Below are 21794 nucleotides of genomic sequence, written 5' to 3' on the forward strand. Positions count from 1 at the left end.
CTCCCACTCCATTTTGTATACTGTTGCCAAATTAGCATTTCAAGATGAAGGACCTTTTTCAGACACCTCTTCAACTCAGAAACCTCTCCATATTTCGCAATGCCTTCCAAATATCCTTAGCATGATATTCAAAGCTCTCCATAATCTAACCTCTACCTACCTTTACAGCCTTTTTTTCATTATATCCTGACTAAAGTTTTGACTTAAGCAATTCAACCTACTTGCCAGCCCCTGCACACACCTTGTATATTTTTATTTCATACCTTTCCCTCTACTTTAAAATTTCATCAAAGTAATATGTGTGCATAGACAAATATTAAGAAAACTTACAGCAGTCCTGTCTCATTTCCCTCCCCACCCCCTCCCCAGTGTACCTTTTTTTAGCTCATATTATTTCTTGATATATGCATTCTAGACATTACTTATTGATTTCCAATTTTGATTGATGGATTTACCTTTCTTCCACCTCCCCCTAACCTCTTAAAATGATAAGATCACATTTTTTGGTTAAGATAATACAGTACTTATATTACTTATAATATAGTATTGACATTTTGACTATGAATAAATGCTTCCTTTACAACTTTTCCTCCTGGCATAATCATTTTTTTAAAAAATTAATTTTTGGCTCCATTGGGTCTTCGTTGTTGCTGCACGCGGGCTTTCCCTAGTTGCTGCGAGTTGGGGCTACTCTTCGTTGCAGTGTGTGGGCTTCTCACTGCGGTGGCTTCTCTTGTTGCAGAGCACGGGCTCTAGGCGCGTGGGCTTCAGTAGCTGTGACTCGTGGGCTCTAGAGCGCAGGCTCAGTAGTTGCAGCGCACACGCTTAGTTGCTCTGCGGCACGTGGGATCTTCCTGGACCAGGGCTCAAACCCGTGTCCCTGCACTGGCAGGTGGATTCTTAAAAACTGCGCCACGAGAAAGTCCCAGCATTAATCATTGCCTTGCTTTTTCATTTTTTTTTCTATAGTGTACCTATCATTAAATCTTTCCACATACTCTAATAGGTTCTCAATTCATATTTTATTCATTCAGCCCAATGTATTAGATAATCCGTTTTCTTTCCTGGGGGCTTCCATTCCATTGCTCTGGTCTGCACTGCTGACTGTCTCAGCCTGTGAACAGCTGTCATCCTGGGACTTCTCTGCATCATTCTCAGAACTCCCTTTACCTCTCACCTGTGTTGGATCCCAGTTTCTTGGATACTTTACTCCTTTGTTTAGTAAAGCACATCCTTTGGTAGTTCCCCTTGAAAGCATGGGAAATAAAAACTTGTGGTGGGGGGGGGAACTATAATGGAAAAGAATCTGAAAACAGTATATATTGATATAAAACTGAATCACTTTGCTGTACACCTGAAACTAACATAGCATTGTAAATCCACTATACTTAAATAAAAAGTTTTGTTTTGAAAAAAATTTTTAAATTTGGGGAGAAACCTGAAAAGATGAAAGTATGATTCTGAGTTGAAAGTAATTTTCCTTCAGAATTCTGAAAGCATCACTCCATTGTCTTCTAGCTTCCAGTGTTGCTATTTAGTGATCAGTTTGATCTCTTTCCTAGGCACTTGTTTTTAACTCTTTGTAAGTCTTTAGGAAGTTCTATTTATCCCTGAGGTTCTCAAATTTCTTGGTGATGTGCCTTGGTGCTCATTCACTGTGCTAGGCATTGGGCGAGCCCTACCCATCTAGAAATTCAACAATATTTTCTTGAATTATTTAATAACATCACTACCATTTTTCCTTTCTTTCTGCAACTCCTGTTAGATGTTGTACCTTCTGGATTGATCCTTTTATCTTTTTCTCCTTCATCATCCATTTCATTTTATTTTCAAATGATTTCACCTTTTTGTAAGGTTTTAACATTACTTCCAAACTTTCCCCTATCCAACTGTATAGGTAAAATATTCACAATTAAAAATTCAATAAGTATATAAGGATGGACATATAATTTCCCTATTTGGTTCTGTAGTCCTCCAGTTCTCAGTAGGAAAAGAAAATTCATATAGTTTTTTAATTTCTAAAAGCTCTTTTGTTCTCCAATTCTTTTCATAGCACTTTATTCATAGACACAATATTTTCCCTGAGTTTTGAGAATTATAGCCATTTCCCCCCCTAAAGTTTTCGAAAAGCTCCCTACTTTGTCAGTTTCCTTGGTTTCAATTTTCTGTTTGTTTTGGTCTCCGCCTTTCATACGTTGGAAGTTTCTTCAAATGTTTGGTGGCCTTTAACAGTCTATTCATATGTAAGAGTGAGATACTAAAAATCTGTTTGGAAGTTCTGTCCATGTACGCAGGCTAACAGGCTTCAGTGTTCAGTATACGGCGAGGAGAGGAAAATGGCTTTTTTTTTTTTTTGAAACAAAATTCTAAGTATTTGTAGGCCTTTGGTCTGCAATTGTTTAGTTAGTTTTGGCCTGGGGGTATAAGCCAGTGTGTGCTGACATTCAGAGCCCTACCACTCATATACTTTCATTTAATCCCTCATTTTCAATCTAGCCCCTCAATCCCATCCCCACCACGTCTCCTATCGAATCCAGAGGTTCTAAAGATTTATTTTCCCTGAGGTTCTGAAATTTCGTGGTGTTACTTTGTTCATTATGCTGGGAACTCATGGGCTCTTGTCAGTGTAGAAACTCATGACCTTTGGGTTTAGGAAACCTTCATAGATACTTCTCTGGAAATTCCTCCCCACCATTTCTCCAGACTAAATCTCCCATTTCCTGCAGAGGAGAAGTAGGGGTAATCACTTGGTTGGATCAGATAAAGTGGGGACCTGGGGGAGCTTTTTCTCATACAGATCTTTGTCTGATTCTCCTCCATTCCACCCCCAGTTCTCAGGACCCAATCCTTAACCCCTCTACTGAGCCTTTTCTGGGTTCAGAAGGGCACACTGGTTTGCTTCTTGTTAATAACCACCTCAGCAGGTAGAGCCCATCTCATTCTGCTCTGCTAGGTCAACTTTCACCCTTCCATTTATTTTTTTCCCCAAAATGTTGATGTCTCTCATTCATTGTTGTCACCTTCTGTTTTCCTTATCATTGAGTCACGTGCCTTTTTTGAAGAATTCCTTTGCTACCATTTGAAAGTGGTTTTGGAGTAAAAAGCTCATGAGTTTTTTCTCTTTTTTTTGGCCGCTCCACAGCACAAGGGATCTTAGTTCCCCGACCAGGACCAGGGATCAAACTCGTGCCCCCTGCAGTGGAAGCACGGTGTCTTAACCACTGGACCGCCAGAGAAGTCCCCAAAGCCCATGTGTTTAATCTGCCATATTTAAATGGAAACCCTTTGCTTTGCTCATAATGTTCCCTCTACCCTTTCTATTTTTTAGGCCACTCAAGTGTCACAATCCTGTAAGCCTTCCCTAATCACTGCAACTAGAAGGAATATTTTCCTCCTAAAAAGTTCTATAGGCCACTTCTGATCTCTGCCACCCATCAGGTATAAATCAGAGGTACCCTACAGTTGCTTGTATTTAACTGCCCCTATTAGGTCCATGCCATAACCTTCAAATGCTCTCTAGTCACTAGGTCCTGTATTTGACAAAGGAGAAACTGAAATTCACTGAATAAGAAAAGTAAATTAAGTCAAACCCTGGCCAGCCTGTTTTTTCCTCTTTAGAAATACTGAGTAATGCCCCTTAATACCCCTTAGTACAGTTCAGTATCCCCTTCCTCATCTTACTCCTCTCCACCCAACTGAAATGAAGAAAAGGCAACCATTTTACCTGTGATGTCCAGGAGGGCCACTTGTTACCAAAGACATCTGCTACAGTTTAAGCGTTAACAGAGTAAGGTTTATAGGAAAGCAACAAAGAGCTCAAAAAGGTGAGATAGAAGGGCCTGTCTCATGTTTGAGGTTAAAGGAGACAATATAGGTGACAAATTCCAGCTCTAGAGTCCAATAACAAATCCTTGCTCTATCAATTACCAGTTACAGGACCTCTATGAACTTCAGCCTCTTCATCTGAAAATGGGGATAAGACCTACTTCATAGGGCTGATGTGAAGGTTAACTAAAATAACACATGAAAAGTATTTAGCAAAATGACTGGGGACTTTCCCTGGTGGTCCAGTGGTAAAGAATCTGCCTTCCGATGCAGGGGATGCAGGTTTGATCCCTGGTCAGGGAACTAAGATCCCACATGCCTCGGGGCAACTAAGCCTGTGTGCCACAACTACTGAGCCCATGTTCCTCAAGTATAGAGCCCACGTGCTCTGGAGCCCGCACCACAACTAGAAAGAGAAGAAACCCGCACGCCACAACTAGAGAGAAGCCCGCACGCCGCAATGAAAGATCCTGCATGCCGCAACTAAGACCCGATGCAGCCAAAAATAAATAAATAAATGTATATAAAAAACAAATGTCTGTCATGCAGTAGATACTCTCTCAATATTAGGGGACAGCCCATTTCACAGGTTCTTCCTCTGTTCTTAGGATATCCATTGCTGGCTTGGGGTTGTATTTGCCTCTGGGGGCAATTTCCCTTCACTGAGACACTGAATATGCTGAAGGAAAAAGAATTCTGGATTATGAGGCTCAAGTCCTTAGCTTTACCCCTCAAGAGTCATGAGACCTTGAGCAAATTCCCTTATCTATAAGATGAAAAGTAGCCCAGCTTCTCTTGACAGTAGTACTGGATCAAATGGACAGAGCATGTGACAGACTGGCAGTGGTTAATGGACTTTACATATGGTTGGCATCATCACCTTCTGACAGAAAAGTGTTTGGACTAGGACTCTCTACAGAACTAGGTTCAGGCACACCACTCCAGGACCACAAATTGGCCCACAAAGTCTGGAAAAGAATCTAGGCCCTCTACCACCATGGCCATGGCAATGGTCAACTAGCGAGGCACCACAGTCCCACCTAGTGGCCATAACACCCCTCTTCTCCCTCTCCACCAGGTGTTAAGAAAGGCTACCACATCAGAGGTTGAGAACTCTTTGTTGACCTACTTCAACTGCTGATCAGTCAGAGTTGCAGAGAAACCAAATATACCCCTCTCTCTGTTTTTTAATATTAACAAATACAAGCAACAGAGAGGGCCAACTGCTCTCTGCTGTTCCCTGAGGGGAAACCAGAGCACAAAGCTGTTCCTCTGGCCTTCCTCTAACTGCAGGGCCTGCCTAGCTCCTCCTTAGGCAGAGTTGTTATCCAGCCCAACTTCCCTCATCTCAACTCCCCAGTCAGGATGGGAGGCACATGGCTGCTGGCGGTGGGAAGAATACTGTAGCTCCAGCCTCTGCTCCTTTAAGTCTCAGCTCAGATGGTGGTCACTCATCCTTCTGCAACTAGCCGCTCACTTGCCCTGGCCCAGAAACCAGGAGGGCAATCAACCACACCCACAGGAGCAGGTAGTGCGACTTCAGTCATCTTCAGATGACTCCTCTTCTGCCTCTTTTAGCCACTGGATGAACCTCTGCAGCTGTAAGGAAGCAGAGCGGAGAGCTACTGAGGGAGGGGCACATAACCCTCCTTTTCTCCTTAGCAGATAAACAGCTCTAACAACCAGAGTCCCAGGGACCAACCACCTGGAGTCTAAGGCCAGGAGCCAGGGAGCCAGGCAACCACTGCAGTGACAGGAAGGCAGCCTGACTTACCTGCTGGTTCTTGCGCAACTGCCGGCCCTTGTCAGTTGTATCCATTTGGCTGAACCAGCTCAGGATTGTTTCCTCAGCCAGGATCTCCAGCTGGTAGAAAGCCATCAGTACCTGCAGAAGGCCAGCAGAGGAGATGAGATCTCAGGGGCCTTGCAGGGTTCAGCGAGACATAATGGATAACAGAGGAAGAGGAGGCAAGATCTAGTACCTCTCTACCAGGCCCTCAGCCTCCTTCTACACACGGAGCAGCCTCCTCCAAAACAGGTAAGAATGAGCTCTTCACTCTGATACTGGGACAGGTTTGACTTCTGGAACTATTGCTGGGTAGTGCTTTGCACATTCCCAGGGTAACCTCCAAATGGTTGCCTTACTAGTTTGGCTCCAAGCTGTACTATCCCAGCAATAAGCACAACACTAGGGGTGGATGAAGCTGTTAACCAAACTCCATACGGATTCATGTCAGTCTATTTTGTGTCTCCACGGAGGTCACCAAGGCCTGTTTCAAAGTAAGTGCAGGACTTTGGGGCTTGACGTGGTATTCACCTTGGCCATGGAAGTACTAAGGGCTTCATGCTCCACGAAGAAGTCCTCAATGGCTGCCAATGCTTCCAAATGATCAGCTGCACGCTTTATGTAGTTCCTAAAAACAGGGCTCCAGGTCTTGAGCAACTGTGGAAGAAAGGAGAAGTTGCAATATATTCCTGAGCATGCACCTACACCTGGACAGCAAAGAAAATCAATATTGATAACATGGGTCTTTCAAGACAAGATGGGGAGTTCCCTGGTAGTCCAGTGGTTAGATTTTGGCACTTTCACTGCCATGGCCCAGGTTCAATCCCTGGCTGGGGAACTGAGATCCTGCAAGTCACATGGCAAGGTCAAAAATTTAAAAATTAAAAAAAAAAAAAAAAAAGACAAGAGGGAGATGATACAGGTCCTGTGGAATTATGTCAGAGGGACTTGGGAGTGCTGGCAGTCAGGACTGGGGAAAAAGAAATTTCCTAGGGAAGGTGAAGGGGGTCAGATGCTGCAGGCTTCCTCAGAATACCTGTTTCCAGCCTAAAGGTTCACCTCATTCTGGTCAAATCATTTTCAGTCAGACAATATGACAGTCCAGGTCTATTCTGGATATACCTTTGGGGTCTAGTACTGTCTGAATACTGGAATCTCAAAGGCCACTCAGTATTGAACCTAACTTGACTCCCCTGGACCAGCCAAACCTGCTCTAGAACCTAATCTGTGTCCAGAGGCAAGGAGAAAGGAACCACAAGTAACATATATCTCACAAGACCTTCTACTCCTGATTTCCTTTAAAGTCAAGCCCAGTAAGGATGTGTACCTGTCTCCACCCAACCCCTTGTACCCAGCCCCAATCTTTGCTTACGGGAATCAGCAGGGCACAGTAGCGGTTTGGGTCAAGTGGGGAATCCATGTGTTGCAGGGGGAACTCCAGGACCACATGGCTCAGCACCTGCATCACCTCCTTCAGGCTTATGTTGTAGGCGTACCTGTGGGGAGACTGGGGTGACACCAGGGCCTTCACTGGCCCTTTCAGCATACTGTAGGACTATGACTTTGGCAGGACACTGGGGGAGAGAAAGTCAGATGGAACAACATGGAAAGAGAGGGTTTTGGAAGGAGGAAGTCTATGCTGAGGCAAAAACATAATGTTCTCCTTGCTCCAAATGCTACCGGCCTTGTCCAGTTGGGATGTCGAGGGAACAGGTTCCTATTTGGAGAAGAAGTAGGAGAGAACCTACACCTGCCTGGGATTACCCCGAGGAGATGAGAATAAGGAGGAGCTGCTCTTACTTGAGAGAGTTGATCTCTAGGACTAGATTGTCACAAGAAATGTTCTCCTCCTTGCCCCGCTGTAGAGTTCCCAGGACTTCATTCTGGAACACTAAAATCAAAGCAAGAGTAAGTTCATGGGCCAATATCACTCCAGGATGCTTTAAGTCATCCAGTTCTGACTTTATGCCCAACCAAACTGGAGGCTTTCCTCTTTTGTACCAGACACTGCTCCCCTGGCCACTTACCTTTGATGTCATCCATCTGTGGGGAGCCTGCCCGGCTATCTAGCTCTTCAGAATCCATACTTCGCTCACTTTCAGTTTCGCTCTCTTCTTCCATGTTGATTTTGAGTCCTGAGAATCCATAAAGGGTGAGAAAAGAGAAAAATACTGAAAGAGCCATTGACAGAGAGCAATATATCTGCTCAGTCTGCATAAATAAAGTAATGAACAAGTAGTCTGATTCTGAAGTGTTCAATTTCCCTCAAAATAATCTGATTTAGAGGGTGGGTGGCAGGAATAAGGCTTAGCTCACCCCACAGATTCTGCCGTAGTTCCTCCTCTTCCTCCATGTTCATGTCTGCTGTTTTCCAGAGGTAGCCCTGGCCTGCAACTCCGACTTCTGCTGGATTGTAACCTGGAAAAGGCACGGATCTTTAGCAAAGGCCCAGTAGAAGCACCAACCCCTTAGGGGGAACCTTGGTTTTTCTATGGGGCAGAGAGACACACAGATAGATGCCCCACACCTGCTGAGCCTCACACCTTTCAGCTTCACTTTCTCCTTTTCTTGGTCAGCCCCAGAATCATCACTGAACTGACCATCATCCTCATCATCTTCTGCATCGGGAGGGTGCAAAGAGATCACCGAGCCCTCAGGCAGCGTGATATCTGGGCCTACCACCACCTGGAGGAGAAAAAAGGAGTGGGTGGCACAGACTGATTAGTGTGTTGGGGAAAAGGACATCCTGAAAATCAGAGTGACTTTTATTTACCAAGCCAAATAGAAGGTAAATGAAACCACTGGATTGGGACTCTCAATTCAGGGTGGACTGGGTGGACATAAGGCCCCTTTCTGGCTCAGCATAACCACCACTCAACTTGGGGCCTATGTGCAGTGTGGAACAGGTCTTACCTGGGAAGTGAGGACACAGCGTGGCTTCAGGATAACTTTTTCCTTGACCTCAGCATTGTCACAGAGCACAGACTGACGGATCTGTGCTCCAGCAGCCACTCGGACGCCCTGCCATAGGAAGGCCTCGTCCAGCACCACATTATCACCTGGCTCAGGACAGGAAGGATTCCTGGTCACCCAGGGCCCCAATTCCAGACCAGGGCCGTTTGTGGAGAATGGAGCTGACTGACATCAGCACAGCTCCCACCAAGCTCTACTACTCCCTCCCCAATTCACCAGCAATACCCTCTCCCTAAACTTGGGCCAGAGACGCCTGACTACACTCCACCAGGTTTACAACAATTACAGACTACATACTGGACTTAAGAACCTGAGAACCCTTAAGATTTCTGGAGACTCCTTGAGCTCAAGAACCTTATTAGAATTAAATCCATGCCTAAAAGTAGAACCAAATTATTCCACCTCTTCTTGTACATTTTAGAATTAGAATCTTATTATTGTTCTTTTAAAGGGGTGGTTCCATTACAAGCATCACTTTCTTATAACCAAAGCAAGTTACTAAGAGTAGAAAGGACACTGGATTTAAAATCAGAACATTCAGATTCAAGTCCCAGCACTGCCTCTTATTAGCTATGACCTTGGGTGAGACAACCTTACAGCTTTTTTATCTATAAACTTATCTATAAATAATACCTATCTCACAAGGTTTTTAATAATGTATGCAGAAGCCCTTTGTAAACTGCAATGCACTAAAGAGATGTTATTATTGCATGTTAATTATCCAGTTGGTCCTGAATGTGAATATAGGGTACCCTGAAATGTGAAGAGTCACCCAATAACAGGCTCACAGGCCACAAATTAAAGTATCACTGTTTTTACATCCCTATTTCTTCCTTTATTAAGGCAGCCACTCTAGTTCCTTATTCTCTGGGACTATCCCTCTGTATCCTTTTCTAGAGACATGGGGTTCCCCCAGGTTCCTGCTCCTAGGATGGCCAGCTTGACCTCCCCACCTGTACTCACCAATGTGACAGCCGGGGCCAATGACACTGTTGGTGATGGAGCAATTGCTGCCAATGACAGTGCCAGAGCCCAGGAGCACATTTTCCTCCAGTATGCTGCCATGACCCAGGCTGACCTCAGGCCCTCGGTAGATGTTGTGTCGGGAGTGAGTGCAGCTTTGGGTTGTGCTGTCAGTGAAGTTCGCCTCTGGGGTGAGAGGGTAGACCCATCGGCGGATGACATCAGCGCAGATAGCAGCATACATGTGTAGGTTGGAGACCCGGGCACCATATTCCTTAGTTGTCACATGCATGTGGATCTGGTTTCCTAAGATCTGAATGAGGAGAAAAAAAGAGAGGTCACTCAAGCAAGCAAGAGAGAAAGAAATCCCAGGTATAATTCTATTCTAACTTTCTTAAGTTTCCTACTGCCTCTCAATGTCACAGCCAAGTGGCCTGAGACTTTTCTCTGTATACTGCTTCCCTCTCCTCTCCAGCTCTTTTCCTTTCTCCTAAGGTTTAATAAAACATAAAAGGGGACCAAAACTCCCCCAACCCTTCCCAAGGGAAAACAAACTTTCACATTATGTGTAATGGTGGATGTTCATGTTTTTAGCAATTTATCTGTTGATCTTGAGATGTTTTTAGCATGTCACTGGTGGTCAGATGGTATTGGGGATCTGCCAAAAACCACAAATGAATCTTTTGCTTTTGTGTGTCAGTAGGGTCTACTGTGCCCTAAAAATGGGCAGAATAAAAAAGCAAATGGAGAGAGAAAAAAAGGGGGACCAAATTTATCAGCATTGAGATAAAATCACAGCCTTCTTCTAACGAGGCATTGGGAGCTTTTCTTACCTCCTCATTTACTAACAGGCCTCGCACAAAGTCATCTCGAGTTTGGTAGTCGAAGTTGTCTGTAAAGAGTTGAGCCACCTGTGTGGGGAAGTCAGAGGGGGCCAAGGTTAAGCATTATTCTCTGGAAGCAAACACAAGCCCCCCAGAGACCTATCAGACACTATGACAGCAGGATATGGGCCAGAATCCCAAAAAAGTCTGCTGATACTGGGGTCAAGATGATAGCACCTATTTGCTGTAGATAAGAGAATGAGGGAGAAGAAATATACCCTGGCCTTTTAAGGGGGTGATAATAAACCCTCAGAGTTCTACTCTTTAGATGTGCAGGCTTGGCCCTGAGGAGCTCACCTGAGGAGAGCAGATGCTGATATGACAATCAAGTAAATCATAGCGAATCTCCACTCCATCTCCACTGCCCTGGAACAAGCTCTGTGGGGAGAAGTTACAAGGACTTATTATTATTATTTTTTAATAAATTTATTTATTTTCTTTTTGGCTGAGTTGGGTCTTCATTGCTGCGTGCGGGCTTTCTCTTGTGGCGAGCAGGGGCTACTCTTTGTTGCGGTGCGCGGGCTTCTCATTGTGGTGGCTTCTCTTGTCGTGGAGCACGGGCTCTAGGCGTGCAGGCTTCAGTAGTTGCAGCGCGTGGGCTCAGTAGTTGTGGCTCACAGGCTCTAGAGCGCAGACTCAGTAGTTGTGGCTCATGGGCTCTAGAGTGCAGGCTCAGTAGTTGTGGTGCACGGGTCTAGTTGCTCCATGACATGTGGGATCTTCCTGGACCAGGGCTCAAACCCGCGTCCCCTGCATTGGCAGGTGGATTCTTAACCACTGTGCCACCAGGGAAGTCCCTACAAGGACTTTAACTCATCTCTCCTGCTGAAGCCTGTCACTTTCCCACCTCAAGGACCCCAGATACCCACACACCAGAGGAAAAGAAAAACGTCGGAGGCCTTGGGTCTTCTGGAAATGGAGCACCCGGTTTGTGGCACTATCCACAGCCACTACCACATTGTCCTCATGGCAACGAGTTGGGTGGCTGGGGGATGACTCCTTGAAGATCATCGTCATCACAGACACATTTTTTTCCAGCTTCCGCCTTAACCTGTAAAGGATAGGAGGGAGAGAGTTGCAAAAAAGCAGTCTTAGGGCTCTGCTGGTCCCAAACCTCATCTCTACCATTTTCCCATCCTGACCTGTGTTCTTCCAGGGCTCTGGTAATATTGATGTTTGAGATGACATCCCCATACACCAGAAGGAAGTCAGAGCGCACCAAGGCCTTAGCATCAACATCACGGAGAATATCCCCCAGTGATCTATATAGCTCTGATGTAATTATTCGAACCACGTTGAGGGATGTAGGGCGGCACCACTTGGATTTCCTAAAGGAAGGGAGGTGAGGGGGATGAGTAAACCAAGCATAAACATCATGCAGAGCTTCCCTATTTTTTCTCCCCACTCAACATTCACACTCCTTTGCTATGGCTTTTTCTGGGTTCCTGTCAGCATCCTTGACTTCAAAGAGGTTTATGAACTATAATTAATGGTTTCAGCATAGTCTGTCACTAGTCTTGTTTTATGGGTTAGAGAAACTATTTCCTCTCCATACCCTGACCCCTGTCCCTAAACACGGATTTGAACTAAAAATCCCGCTGAGACTTAGGTTATACAAAGTATCCTGGGAACACACATATCATGCCACTTTTCTCCTTCTAAACCTCATACCAAATTTAGGAGCTGTTTGATGGAGACCATGCTAACATCCTAGTCTTTATTTCCTAAGCTTCCATAAATCCTGAGATTCACTCTTTTTCAAAAACACTTCGCTAAACATTTGTTAAGTGTTTACTATGTGCGTGGTACTAAGCTAGGCACCAGGAATACAAAAATGAGGAAGAGCTCAATATTTAGAAGCTCAGTGGAAAAACAAAGATATTACTCTTTTAACTTGCATATTGGAGCCACTAAATAAAAAGCAAAACCCATTGGGTACAAACTTTGTGAGATTCAGAAAAAATCCAAATGCTATTCTTTAATCTTTGTCATGGCTTCAGCTGCTCACCTCCTAAGTGAAGAGAATGCCCTTAGACCTTATGATGGGATCCAAACAAATACATTTTTCTCCCTCATAATCTCCTCTTATTTAGTTATATCCATCCTAAGGAAACTGGGAAAAAATGGTGAAACATGGAAAGAAAAGTTGCAGAGCCTTACAATAAATGTTCCTTGATTTGGGCAGCCTTCCAGCAACAAAAGACAAAGGTTTCCTGTACACCTGTGGCAGTCAGAAATTCCAGAGTGTAGTCAATTAGCGCCACATTGGCCAGGGGCAAGAGGACCTGAGGGTAGGAGATGAAAAAAAGTCATGAGGGTCCTCTGAGTATCATTCTTTTCCCCATTCCAACCACAATTTTCACTCCTCTATCAGTATTTTCAAACACTAGTTTTTACTTTATCTTTCCTATTTAAAACTAATCAGGCTGCTGCCTTTAATGTTCATGGCATACTCTAAACATCAGAGTCTAATGGGTTGCAATTGGGATATAGTAGGCATGGAATCTACTTGCTTAGCATCAGACACAGAGCTGGTATAGAACACCAAACTATCCCTGACAAAGGATAATACAGAAATCAATTACATCTCCAGAAGCTTAAGTACCACTCATGCTTTTTTTCCCATAAAATTTCCTTCCTTGATCCCTTTCTAAGAGTCAGGGGCTAGCCATCCCAATCAACTGTACAAAATAAACAGCCATTAGACTATTTAGAGGGAGTGGTGAGTCAAAGAGGTTTTTCCTGAACTGAATGCAAGTCCTTTTCTTTGAACTGGGGACTGCTGAATGACCCAGCAATCCCTAGGACTAGCTCAGTCCAGTTCCCCAGTGTCTGGACAATACTGGGGACGCGGGCAACCAGTCACTGAACCTGTTCTGTTCTCCTTTTGACAGATAGCACTAGCTGTCACTAAAACCTGAAAAGAAAAAAAGCACACTACAAGAGATCCAAAACAGCTGTTACTATGGAATCAGACCAGCCTGCTCTTTTTTCAGGCACATGACTTCCCTTTTGGAGGCAAAAGGAGGTGACAGTCCCTTTCACCTAAGGATTTTTCTTTCCTCTACATAAGTGCGGCGCAGCCTCCTCTTGAGGCACTGAATCCCCGTGTGAAGGCTTCTCACAAGCACTGCTTCTTCATTAGCCCCTGCAGGCCTCCCAGACCTGAGGTGGACAGCATTACGAGTGCCCAAATCTGCCTGCCACTCACTTGGTCAGGCAGTCGTCAGGGCTTTAGACGGTCTCTCCGCCTTTTTCCTAACCAGATAAACCCGATTTCTGGGAAAGACCGTGGACACAAGTCCTTCCAGAGCGCGCCTCACTAGGCAGCCAAAAAGATAACTTGGTCTAGCTCCGCCACCTCCGGACCCTCTGGCAGCTTTCGCGCGCGGCGCTCACCCGAGGCTGGTCCTTGGAGATGGGGAAGAAGCGGCGGTTGAAGCTGTCGGCCACCAGAACTGCTTGTAGGGGCGGCGGCTGTTCCTCCTCCGCCCCTCTGGCTGCTCCACCGCCGCCGCCGCCGCCGCCACCGCCTGCCGGCCCGCTGCCGCTGCGCTTGTTGGGCCGACCGGCCACCACATCAGGCGGCGCCACCACAGAAGCCGCCATCTTCTTCTCTCACAGTCACCACTTCCGCTCGGAAACTGACACGGCACGCAGTAGGGGACAAAAAGATCCAGCACTCGAAATGCGAAGCACTAGCGAAGGGAGACCGGGAGGAGCTGAGGAGAAAGGAATGCGCATGCGTCTCCCCTAGACCTGCCTGAAGGCTGAGCAGGAAGGAGCACGGCCTGAGGCCCTGCGGCGCTCGTGGCCGCATGTTGAGGCGCCCGGGGTTGGGGTCCTGTGGACTGCAGACTCCATCTGCAAGTATTATCGGCTGTCATTTGTTCGTGAGCAAGCTGAGATTCTTGGGGGATAATGAGACACGTGGTCTCTGCGAAGCGGCCAGATCCTTTCTGGATGTGTAATCTTCTCCGCCCCGAGCATGTTAAAAATTGTGGTCCTCCGTCTTCATTCTCATCACCTAATGTGACCCAGCACCCTGGGGAGCTCAGAACCGAGTCAGACATTCCTTCCCTCAGGGCACTCACAGTCTACATAAATACAGAACGTGGAATAGAAGGGAGAGTAGTAATTCTATTAAGCGCTGATCGTGGCGGGGAATGATACAAGCATTATCGCACTTAGTTCGTCACACGTCTCTGAGAGAAAATTTTATCCATTCGTTCAACAAACATTTGTTTTTCTTTTTAAATTTATTTTATTTATGTATTTTTGGCTGCTGTGGGTCTTCGTTACTGCGCGCCGGCTTTCTGTAGTTGTGGAGAGCAGGGGCTTCTTTTGTTGCGGAGCACGGGCTCTAGGCACACGGGCTCCAGTAGTTGTGGCTGGTGGGCCCTAGAGCACAGGCTCAGTAGTTGTGGCGCACAGGCCCAGCTGTTCCGCGGCATGTGGGATCTTCCTGGGCCAGGGCTCGAACCTGTGTGGCCAGGGCTCGAACCTGTGTCCCCTGCAATGGCAGGCGGATTCTTAACGACTGTGCCACCAGGGAAGCCCCAACAAACATTTCTTCAAGTCTCAGTGGGGTGAAGTTCACCCAGCTAGTAAGTGGAAGAACTGGTGTTGGAACCCAATCCATATGATGTCATAGCTCCACAATCTTTCTGCCATGTGTGGATAAAAATTTATTATTTTATGATGTCTTCATTTATTCACTAATTCAGCCTATCAGGATTTATTGAAGCTCTACTCTGTGCCTTAATCAGATTGGAAATAAAGGTGGAACCACGAACACTCTAAAGTTGAGTAGGCCTGGAAGATGTAAGCCGCAAGGCCCGAGTCTTGAGAGGCGCGGCACCGGATGGGGAAAGAGGCAGTGGGCTGCAGCGGGTAAGCCAGGCCTACGGAAGTGCGGGACCTTGGGGACGTGGTGGAAGCGAGGTGAGGCAGCTTGGGTGTCCTTAGGTGGACAAGGAACTTGCCAGCAAGGCACCGTGCTCTTCCAGCACGAGAACTGTCGGAGTTCCACCATCGATTCCTCAAAGTTTCTGCAAGCGTCGTTACCACCCACGGCCGCGTTGCATGTCTGGATTCGGAGTTCCAAGGGCTGAGGTTTGTTTCCGTCTGGCGGCTGTGGCTTGGCCCGCGTTACTCAGGCACCCTCCTCGTGGGTCCGAGGAGTCTGTCATTTCTTCCCTCTACCAGTTAATGAGAGTGCTGAGCGAAAACTGTTTCTTCAGAATTTTGGAAAATTTAGCCTGGAGAAGGAAAGGCAGAAGGCAACTCAGTAAAAGTTTTCAATTAAAATGAGCGTACATTGTAGAAGAAGGTGTTCCACTGTCCTACAAAAGATGGGTGAGTAAACAAACAGGACTAGTAATTTGTGTGAGTACACACACGAGGGGGTTGCGTGGGGGTGTGTTGAGGGTATGGGAAATAGGTCCAATTGTAGAAAATTTTAAATGACTCCTGACACCTCTGAAAATGTGAGTGGTAAATCCAGGCCCTGTAATTCTGTAGACAGGTAGCTGGATGCATAAGATTTTAATGGATGGGTCTTAAGGAGACTCTTTCTCGACCGGTTGTTATTTTTTTTATTTTTTATTTTTTGCTTCAAAACTTAACAACAACGAAACAAAAATGGGCAAAGGACTTGAATGGACATTTCTTGAAAGAAGGTATACAAATGGCCAACAAGCACATGAAAGGTGCTTAACATGACTAATCATTAGGTAAGTGCAAATCAAGACTGCAGGGAAATATCATCTCATGCTCATTAGGATGACTGTTATCAAAACAAACAAACCAAACCCCAAACCAAAAACCAGAAAGTAAGAGGCATTAGTGAGGATGTGGAGAAATTGGAATCCTTGTGCACTGTTGGTGGGAATGTAAAATGGTACAGGCACTGTGGGAAACGGTATGGTGGTTCTTTGAAAAATGAAACACAGAATTACTATGTGATCCAGCAATTCTACATCTAGATATATACCCCCAAAAAGTGAAAGCGGGGACTCAAACAGATATTTATACATCCGTGCTCATAGCAACATTATTCATGATAGTTAAAACATGGAAGCAACCCAAGTGTATGAATAGGTAAGTAAAATGTGGTACCCTAGCATATAATCCTCAGAGCTGGGTTCCATTCCAGCTTCTAGTCATTTACTAGCTGTTTATTCTTGGGCAGGTTACACAATCGCTCTATGCCTGGACTTCCTCATGTTTGAAATGGGATAATAACAGTACTTACGTCATAAGGTTGAAAAGCCCTTAGAACACTGTTGACACATTGTCAGTACAACTTAAGTATTAGCTAATATTATGATGATGCATTTTTGTCTGCAACTTAATTTTTATTTAATATATGGTGGAATGTAGACAAACCTAGCTATTTTCAATGATTCCATAACATTCTGTAGTATGCATATACCATTATTTATCCGTTTCTCAACTGGTAAGCATTCAGATTTTTTGCAGTTTTTGCTATTACAAATAATGCTGCAACTAGCATCTTCCTATTGATATCTTTATACATTTGCATTTATTTCTTAAAATTTGTTCTTAAAGGAGAGTGACTGGTTCAAATTGAATTCAATTCCCATGGCAGGAGATATGCTGTTGAACTCACTGGGAAACCTGCTGAGACTTAATTGCTCATGGTGTTATATTACTTAATGGCTATCCATGGAAAATGTGCCATTTTGCCCTGACACTGGCAGTGTATGAGAGTGCCTGTTCCCCTACAGCTTCACAGAGTGTGTTGTCAACAGTTTGGACTTTCTGTCAATCTATAGGGGAATGAAGTGTAGTTTTAATTTGTATTTCCCGTTTTTAAAAAAATAATTTTATTTTATTTTGATTCTTTTCTCTCTTTTTTTAAAAAAAATAATTAATTTATTTTTGGCTGCACTGGGACTTTGTTGTTGCACGCGGGCTTTCTCTAGTTGTAGAGAGCAGGGGCTACTCTTTGTTGCAGTTGCTTCTCTCATTGCGTTGGCTTCTCTTGTTGCGGAGCACGGGCTCCAGGCATGCGGGCTTCAGTGGTTGTGATTTGCAGGCTCGAGAGCATAGGCTCAGTAGTTGTGGCACATGGGCTTAGTTGCTCCATGGCATGTGGGACCTTCCTGGACCAGGGCTCAAACCCGTGTCTCCTGCATTGGCAGGTGGATTCTTAACCACTGCACCACCAGGGAAGCCCTGTATTTCTCTTAGTTTGAGTGAGGTTGAACATGTTTTCATATGTTAAAAGACCATTTGGTCAACCGTCAGTTCTGGTTCTTTTTGTAAATTAATATATTGCCATTAAGCTTTCAAAATGAGTCTTGAATATCACCCAGTCTAGAATGCAAGCTCTGTGAAAATTGGGGCTTTCTATCTGTTTTAGTCACTACTGTATCCCAGGTCTAGAAGAGTACCTGGCACATGGCACATGCTCAATAAATATTTGCTGAATGAATGAGTGGTTGTTGCCACTCAGTAAGTGAGAATCTCATCAACTTTAGACAAATAAGTAGAAGTAATTTCAGGCTCCTCAAGCTGAAGCTTATGGTTTTTTTTTTTGCGGTACGCGGGCCTCTCACTGTTGTGGCCTCTCCCGTTGCGGAGCACAGGTTCCGGACCCGCAGGCTCAGCGTCCATGGCTCATGGGCCCAGATGCTCCGCGGCATGTGGGATCTTCCCAGACCGGGGCACGAACCCGTGTCCCCTGTATCGGCAGGTGGACTCTCAACAACTGCGCCACCAGGGAAGCCCTGTTTTGTTTTTTAAATTGTGTTAAAGTACACATAACATAAAATTTACCATCTTAACCATTTTTAGGTGTACAGTTCGGTGCTATCAAGTACATTCACATTGTTGTGCTACCATCACCACCATCCATCCACAGAACTCTTTTCATGTTGCACAACTGAAGCTCTGTATCCATCCAACAATAATTTCCCATTCTCTTCTCCCCTCAACCCTGGCAACCACCATCCTACTCTCTGTCTACATGATTTTGACTACTCTGAGTACCTCATATAAGTAGAATCAAATAATATTTGTTCTTTTGTGACTAGTTTACTTCACTTAGCATGGAAGAATGCTAAGTGAAATAATGCTTAGCATGAAATGTCCTCAAGTTTCATCCATGTTGTGGCATACATCAGAATTTCCTTCCTTTTAAAGGCTGAGTCATATTCCACTGTATGTATACACCACATTTTACTTATCCATTCATCTGTAATGAACACTTGGGTTGCTTCCATGTTTTAGCTATTGTGAATAATTCTGCTCCGAACATGAGTGTATAAATATCTGTTTGAGTCCCTGCTTTCACTTTTTTGGGGGTATATATCCAGAAGTAGAATTGCTGGATTGTATAGTTTAATCTTAAACCACCATACTGTTTTCCAGCACCTGTACCATTTTACATTCTGGCCTACAGTGCACAAGGGTTCAAATTTCTCCATATCCTCACCAATGCTTGTTATTTTCTTTGAAAAAACGTTTATTTTATAATGTCCATCCTAACCGGTGTGAAGTGGTATCTCACTGCGGTTTTGACTTGCATTTCTCTAATGACTAGTGATGTTGATCATCTTTGCATGCACTTATTGACCATTTGTCTATTTTCTTTTGAGAAATGTCTATTCAAGTCCTTTGCCTTTTTTTTTTTTCTTTGCTCTTTTTAAAATCAGTTTTGTTGGGACTTCCCTGGTGGTCCAGTGGTTAAGACTCTGTACTCCCAATGCAGGGGGGCCTGGGTTTGATCCCTGGTCAGGGAACTAGATCCTACATGCCGCAACTAAGAGTTTGCATGCTGCAACTAAACATCCTGCACGCAGGAACAAAGATCCCATGTGCTGCAACTAAGACCCGATGCAGACAAATAAATAAATAAATATTAAAAAAACATCAGTTTTGTTGTCATTGAGTTGTAGGAGTTCTTTATATATTCTGGATTTCAATCCCTTATCAGATATATGGTTTGCAAATATCTTCTCCAATTCTATAGATTGCCTTTTTACTCTGTTGGTGGTGTCCCTTGATGCACAAATGTTTTAAATTTTTTTTTTAATAAATAAATTTATTTATTTATTTATTTTTGGCTGCGTTGGATCTTCGTTGCTGCACGTGGGCTTTCTCTAGTTGCGGTGAGCGGGAGCTACTCTTCGTTGTGGTGCACGGGCTTCTTATTGTGGTGGCTTCTCTTGCTGTAGAGCACGGGCTCTAGGTGCGCGGGCTTCAGTAGCTGTGGCATGCAGGCTCAGTAGTTGTGGCTCGGGGGCTCTAGAGCGCAGGCTCAGTAGTTGTGGCACACGGGCTTAGTTGCTCCGCAGCATGTGGGATCTTCCAGGACCAGGGCTTGAACACATGTTCCCTGCATTGGCAAGCGGATTCTTAACCACTGCACTACTAGGGAAGCCCGATGTTTTAAATTTTGATGAAGTCCAACTTATCTATATTTTTCTTTTGTTGCCTGTACTGTTGGTGTCATATCCAAGAAATCATTGGCAACCCTGTGTTTTCTTCTAACTTTTATAAATTTACTTATTTTATTTATTTATTTTTGGCTGTGTCGGGTCTTTGTTGCTATGCACAGGCTTTCTCTAGTTGTGGCGAGCAGGGACTACTCTTCGTTGCGGTGCGCAGGCTTCTCATTGCAGTGGCTTCTCTTGTTGCGGAGCACAGGCTCTAGGCGCGAGGGCTTCAGTAATTGTGGCATGTGTGCTCAGTAGTTGTGGCTCGTGGGCTCTAGAGCGCAAGCTCAGTAGTTGTGGCACATGGACTTAGTTGCTCTGAGGCGTGTGAGATCTTCCCAGACCAGGGCTCGAACCCGTGTACCCTGCATTGGCAGGCGGATTCTTAACCACTGCGCCACCAGGGAAGCCCCTCTTCTAACTTTTAAATGGCACTTTTTTCAGGTTCTACCTGTAAAGATGTCAAAATAATGGTATGATATGTCCCCTTCAGGGCACCCTTGATACATGTACAAGAGCTGGACTTTTCTAGACATTGCTAAACAGTCAGTGCTCTGTTTATTGTATGCATCGAACCGATGGATTAGAGCACTTTCAGGGTAAAGCTTAAGGCCTTTCATGCTTCTCAGCTGGGCTTACTTGCTGCTTAGTGATCAGAGCCAATTATTCACTGCATGAGTGTTTATTTTTCTAATAACTTGCAGGTCTGGAGTATTTGTTCTGAAAGTTGAGGGTTGTTAATATGCTATCGGATAGCTGAGGTTTTTACTGTTCATGTCCTAGCTTGCTGGTCTCTCTCTGTCTCTTTTTTTTCTCCCCCTGGAATCTTCACTATCACCTCCAGAGGTGTAACTAGTCTCTAGAGGTATGACAATCCTCTTTGTCCAGGATGAGAGTTGAGGAAAAATATTCTTTAAACTTTCTCAAAAGTTCAGTTGAGGGCTTCCCTGATGGCGCAGTGGTTGAGAATCTGTCTGCTAATGCAGGGAACACGGGTTCAAGCCCTGGTCTGGGAAGATCCCACATGCCGCGGAGCAACTAGGCCCGTGAGCCATGGCCGCTGGGCCTGAGCGTCCAGAGCCTGTGCTCCACAACAAGAGAGGCCACGACAGTGAGAGGCCCTCGCACCGCGATGAAGAGTGGCTCCCGCTCGCTGCAACTAGAGAAAGGCCTCGCACAGAAACGAAGACCCAACACAGCCAAAAAATAAATAAAAATAAATAAATTAAAAGAAGGCTCAACATAAAAAAAAAAAAGTTCAGTTGAAACAGGTTGAGGTTATTCAAAAGAAACTGCACTTAAAAACTTAAGGGAGGGGGCTTCCCTGGTGGCGCAGTGGTTGAGAGTCCGCCTGCCAATGCCGGGGACACGGGTTCGTGCCCCGGTCCGGGAAGATCCCACATGCCGCGGAGCGGCTGGGCCCGTGAGCCGTGGCCGCTGAGCCTGCGCGTCCGGAGCCTGTGCTCCGCAACGGGAGAGGCCACAACAGTGAGAGGCCCGCGTACCGCAAAAAAACAAAACAAAACGAAACAAAAACCAACAAAACTTAAGGAAGGAGAAGGGTGTGGGAAAAAAAGAAAGCGATTGACACACATAAAACAGTACTTTGGCTAGACCCTGAGATACTGGAGGGTGGCCTGTGGAGTTAGGCAATACCACCCCCTAGAGGTAATTGCCGTGCACCAACCTACTCACCAATTGTTAGTAGACCTTTCAGGCTGGATGGGAGAGCCAGTAGGGTTCCTGAGGCAGTATTGCCAAGAGGAAAAAAAGTGTGGCCAAGCAGACCAGCCTGAACATCAAGGTCTTGAATCCAAATGAGCAAGGATTGTAGGAACAGTGTGCGAACCTAGAATTGTCTTCTCAGAGAAATGATCTTTCAAGAACAAGAAATAA

General features: G+C 45.1%; 1 protein-coding gene across 1 annotated transcript; it reads right to left on the reverse strand.

The window, feature by feature from the left end:
• Positions 1-4927: 4927 nt before the first annotated feature.
• EIF2B5 (eukaryotic translation initiation factor 2B subunit epsilon) lies at positions 4928-14053 on the reverse strand. Its single transcript, XM_060011035.1, has 16 exons — positions 13831-14053; positions 12592-12716; positions 11574-11759; positions 11305-11482; positions 10729-10809; positions 10381-10458; positions 9548-9860; positions 8525-8670; positions 8155-8296; positions 7928-8029; positions 7639-7746; positions 7412-7502; positions 6984-7107; positions 6143-6268; positions 5600-5710; positions 4928-5424 (listed from the first exon to the last, which is right to left on the reverse strand). Exons 1-16 carry the CDS (start codon positions 14038-14040, stop codon positions 5365-5367), a joined length of 2181 nt encoding a protein of 726 aa, XP_059867018.1. The 5' UTR covers positions 14041-14053; the 3' UTR covers positions 4928-5364.
• Positions 14054-21794: the final 7741 nt, after the last annotated feature.

Source organism: Delphinus delphis, chromosome 4 (genome assembly GCF_949987515.2).
Source record: "Delphinus delphis chromosome 4, mDelDel1.2, whole genome shotgun sequence".
NCBI classification, from domain to species: Eukaryota; Metazoa; Chordata; class Mammalia; order Artiodactyla; family Delphinidae; genus Delphinus; species Delphinus delphis.

Excerpts from the sequence above, each read along its gene's own strand:
- EIF2B5 (XM_060011035.1), bottom strand. The coding sequence starts at position 14,040 with ATGGCGGCTTCTGTGGTGGCGCCGCCTGATGTGGTGGCCGGTCGGCCC. Across the intron at positions 10,459-10,728 it reads TCAGCATCTGCTCTCCTCAG|GTGGCTCAACTCTTTACAGA; the intron begins GTGAGCTCCTCA and ends TTCCCCACACAG. Across the intron at positions 7,503-7,638 it reads ACAGATGGATGACATCAAAG|TGTTCCAGAATGAAGTCCTG; the intron begins GTAAGTGGCCAG and ends CTTTGATTTTAG.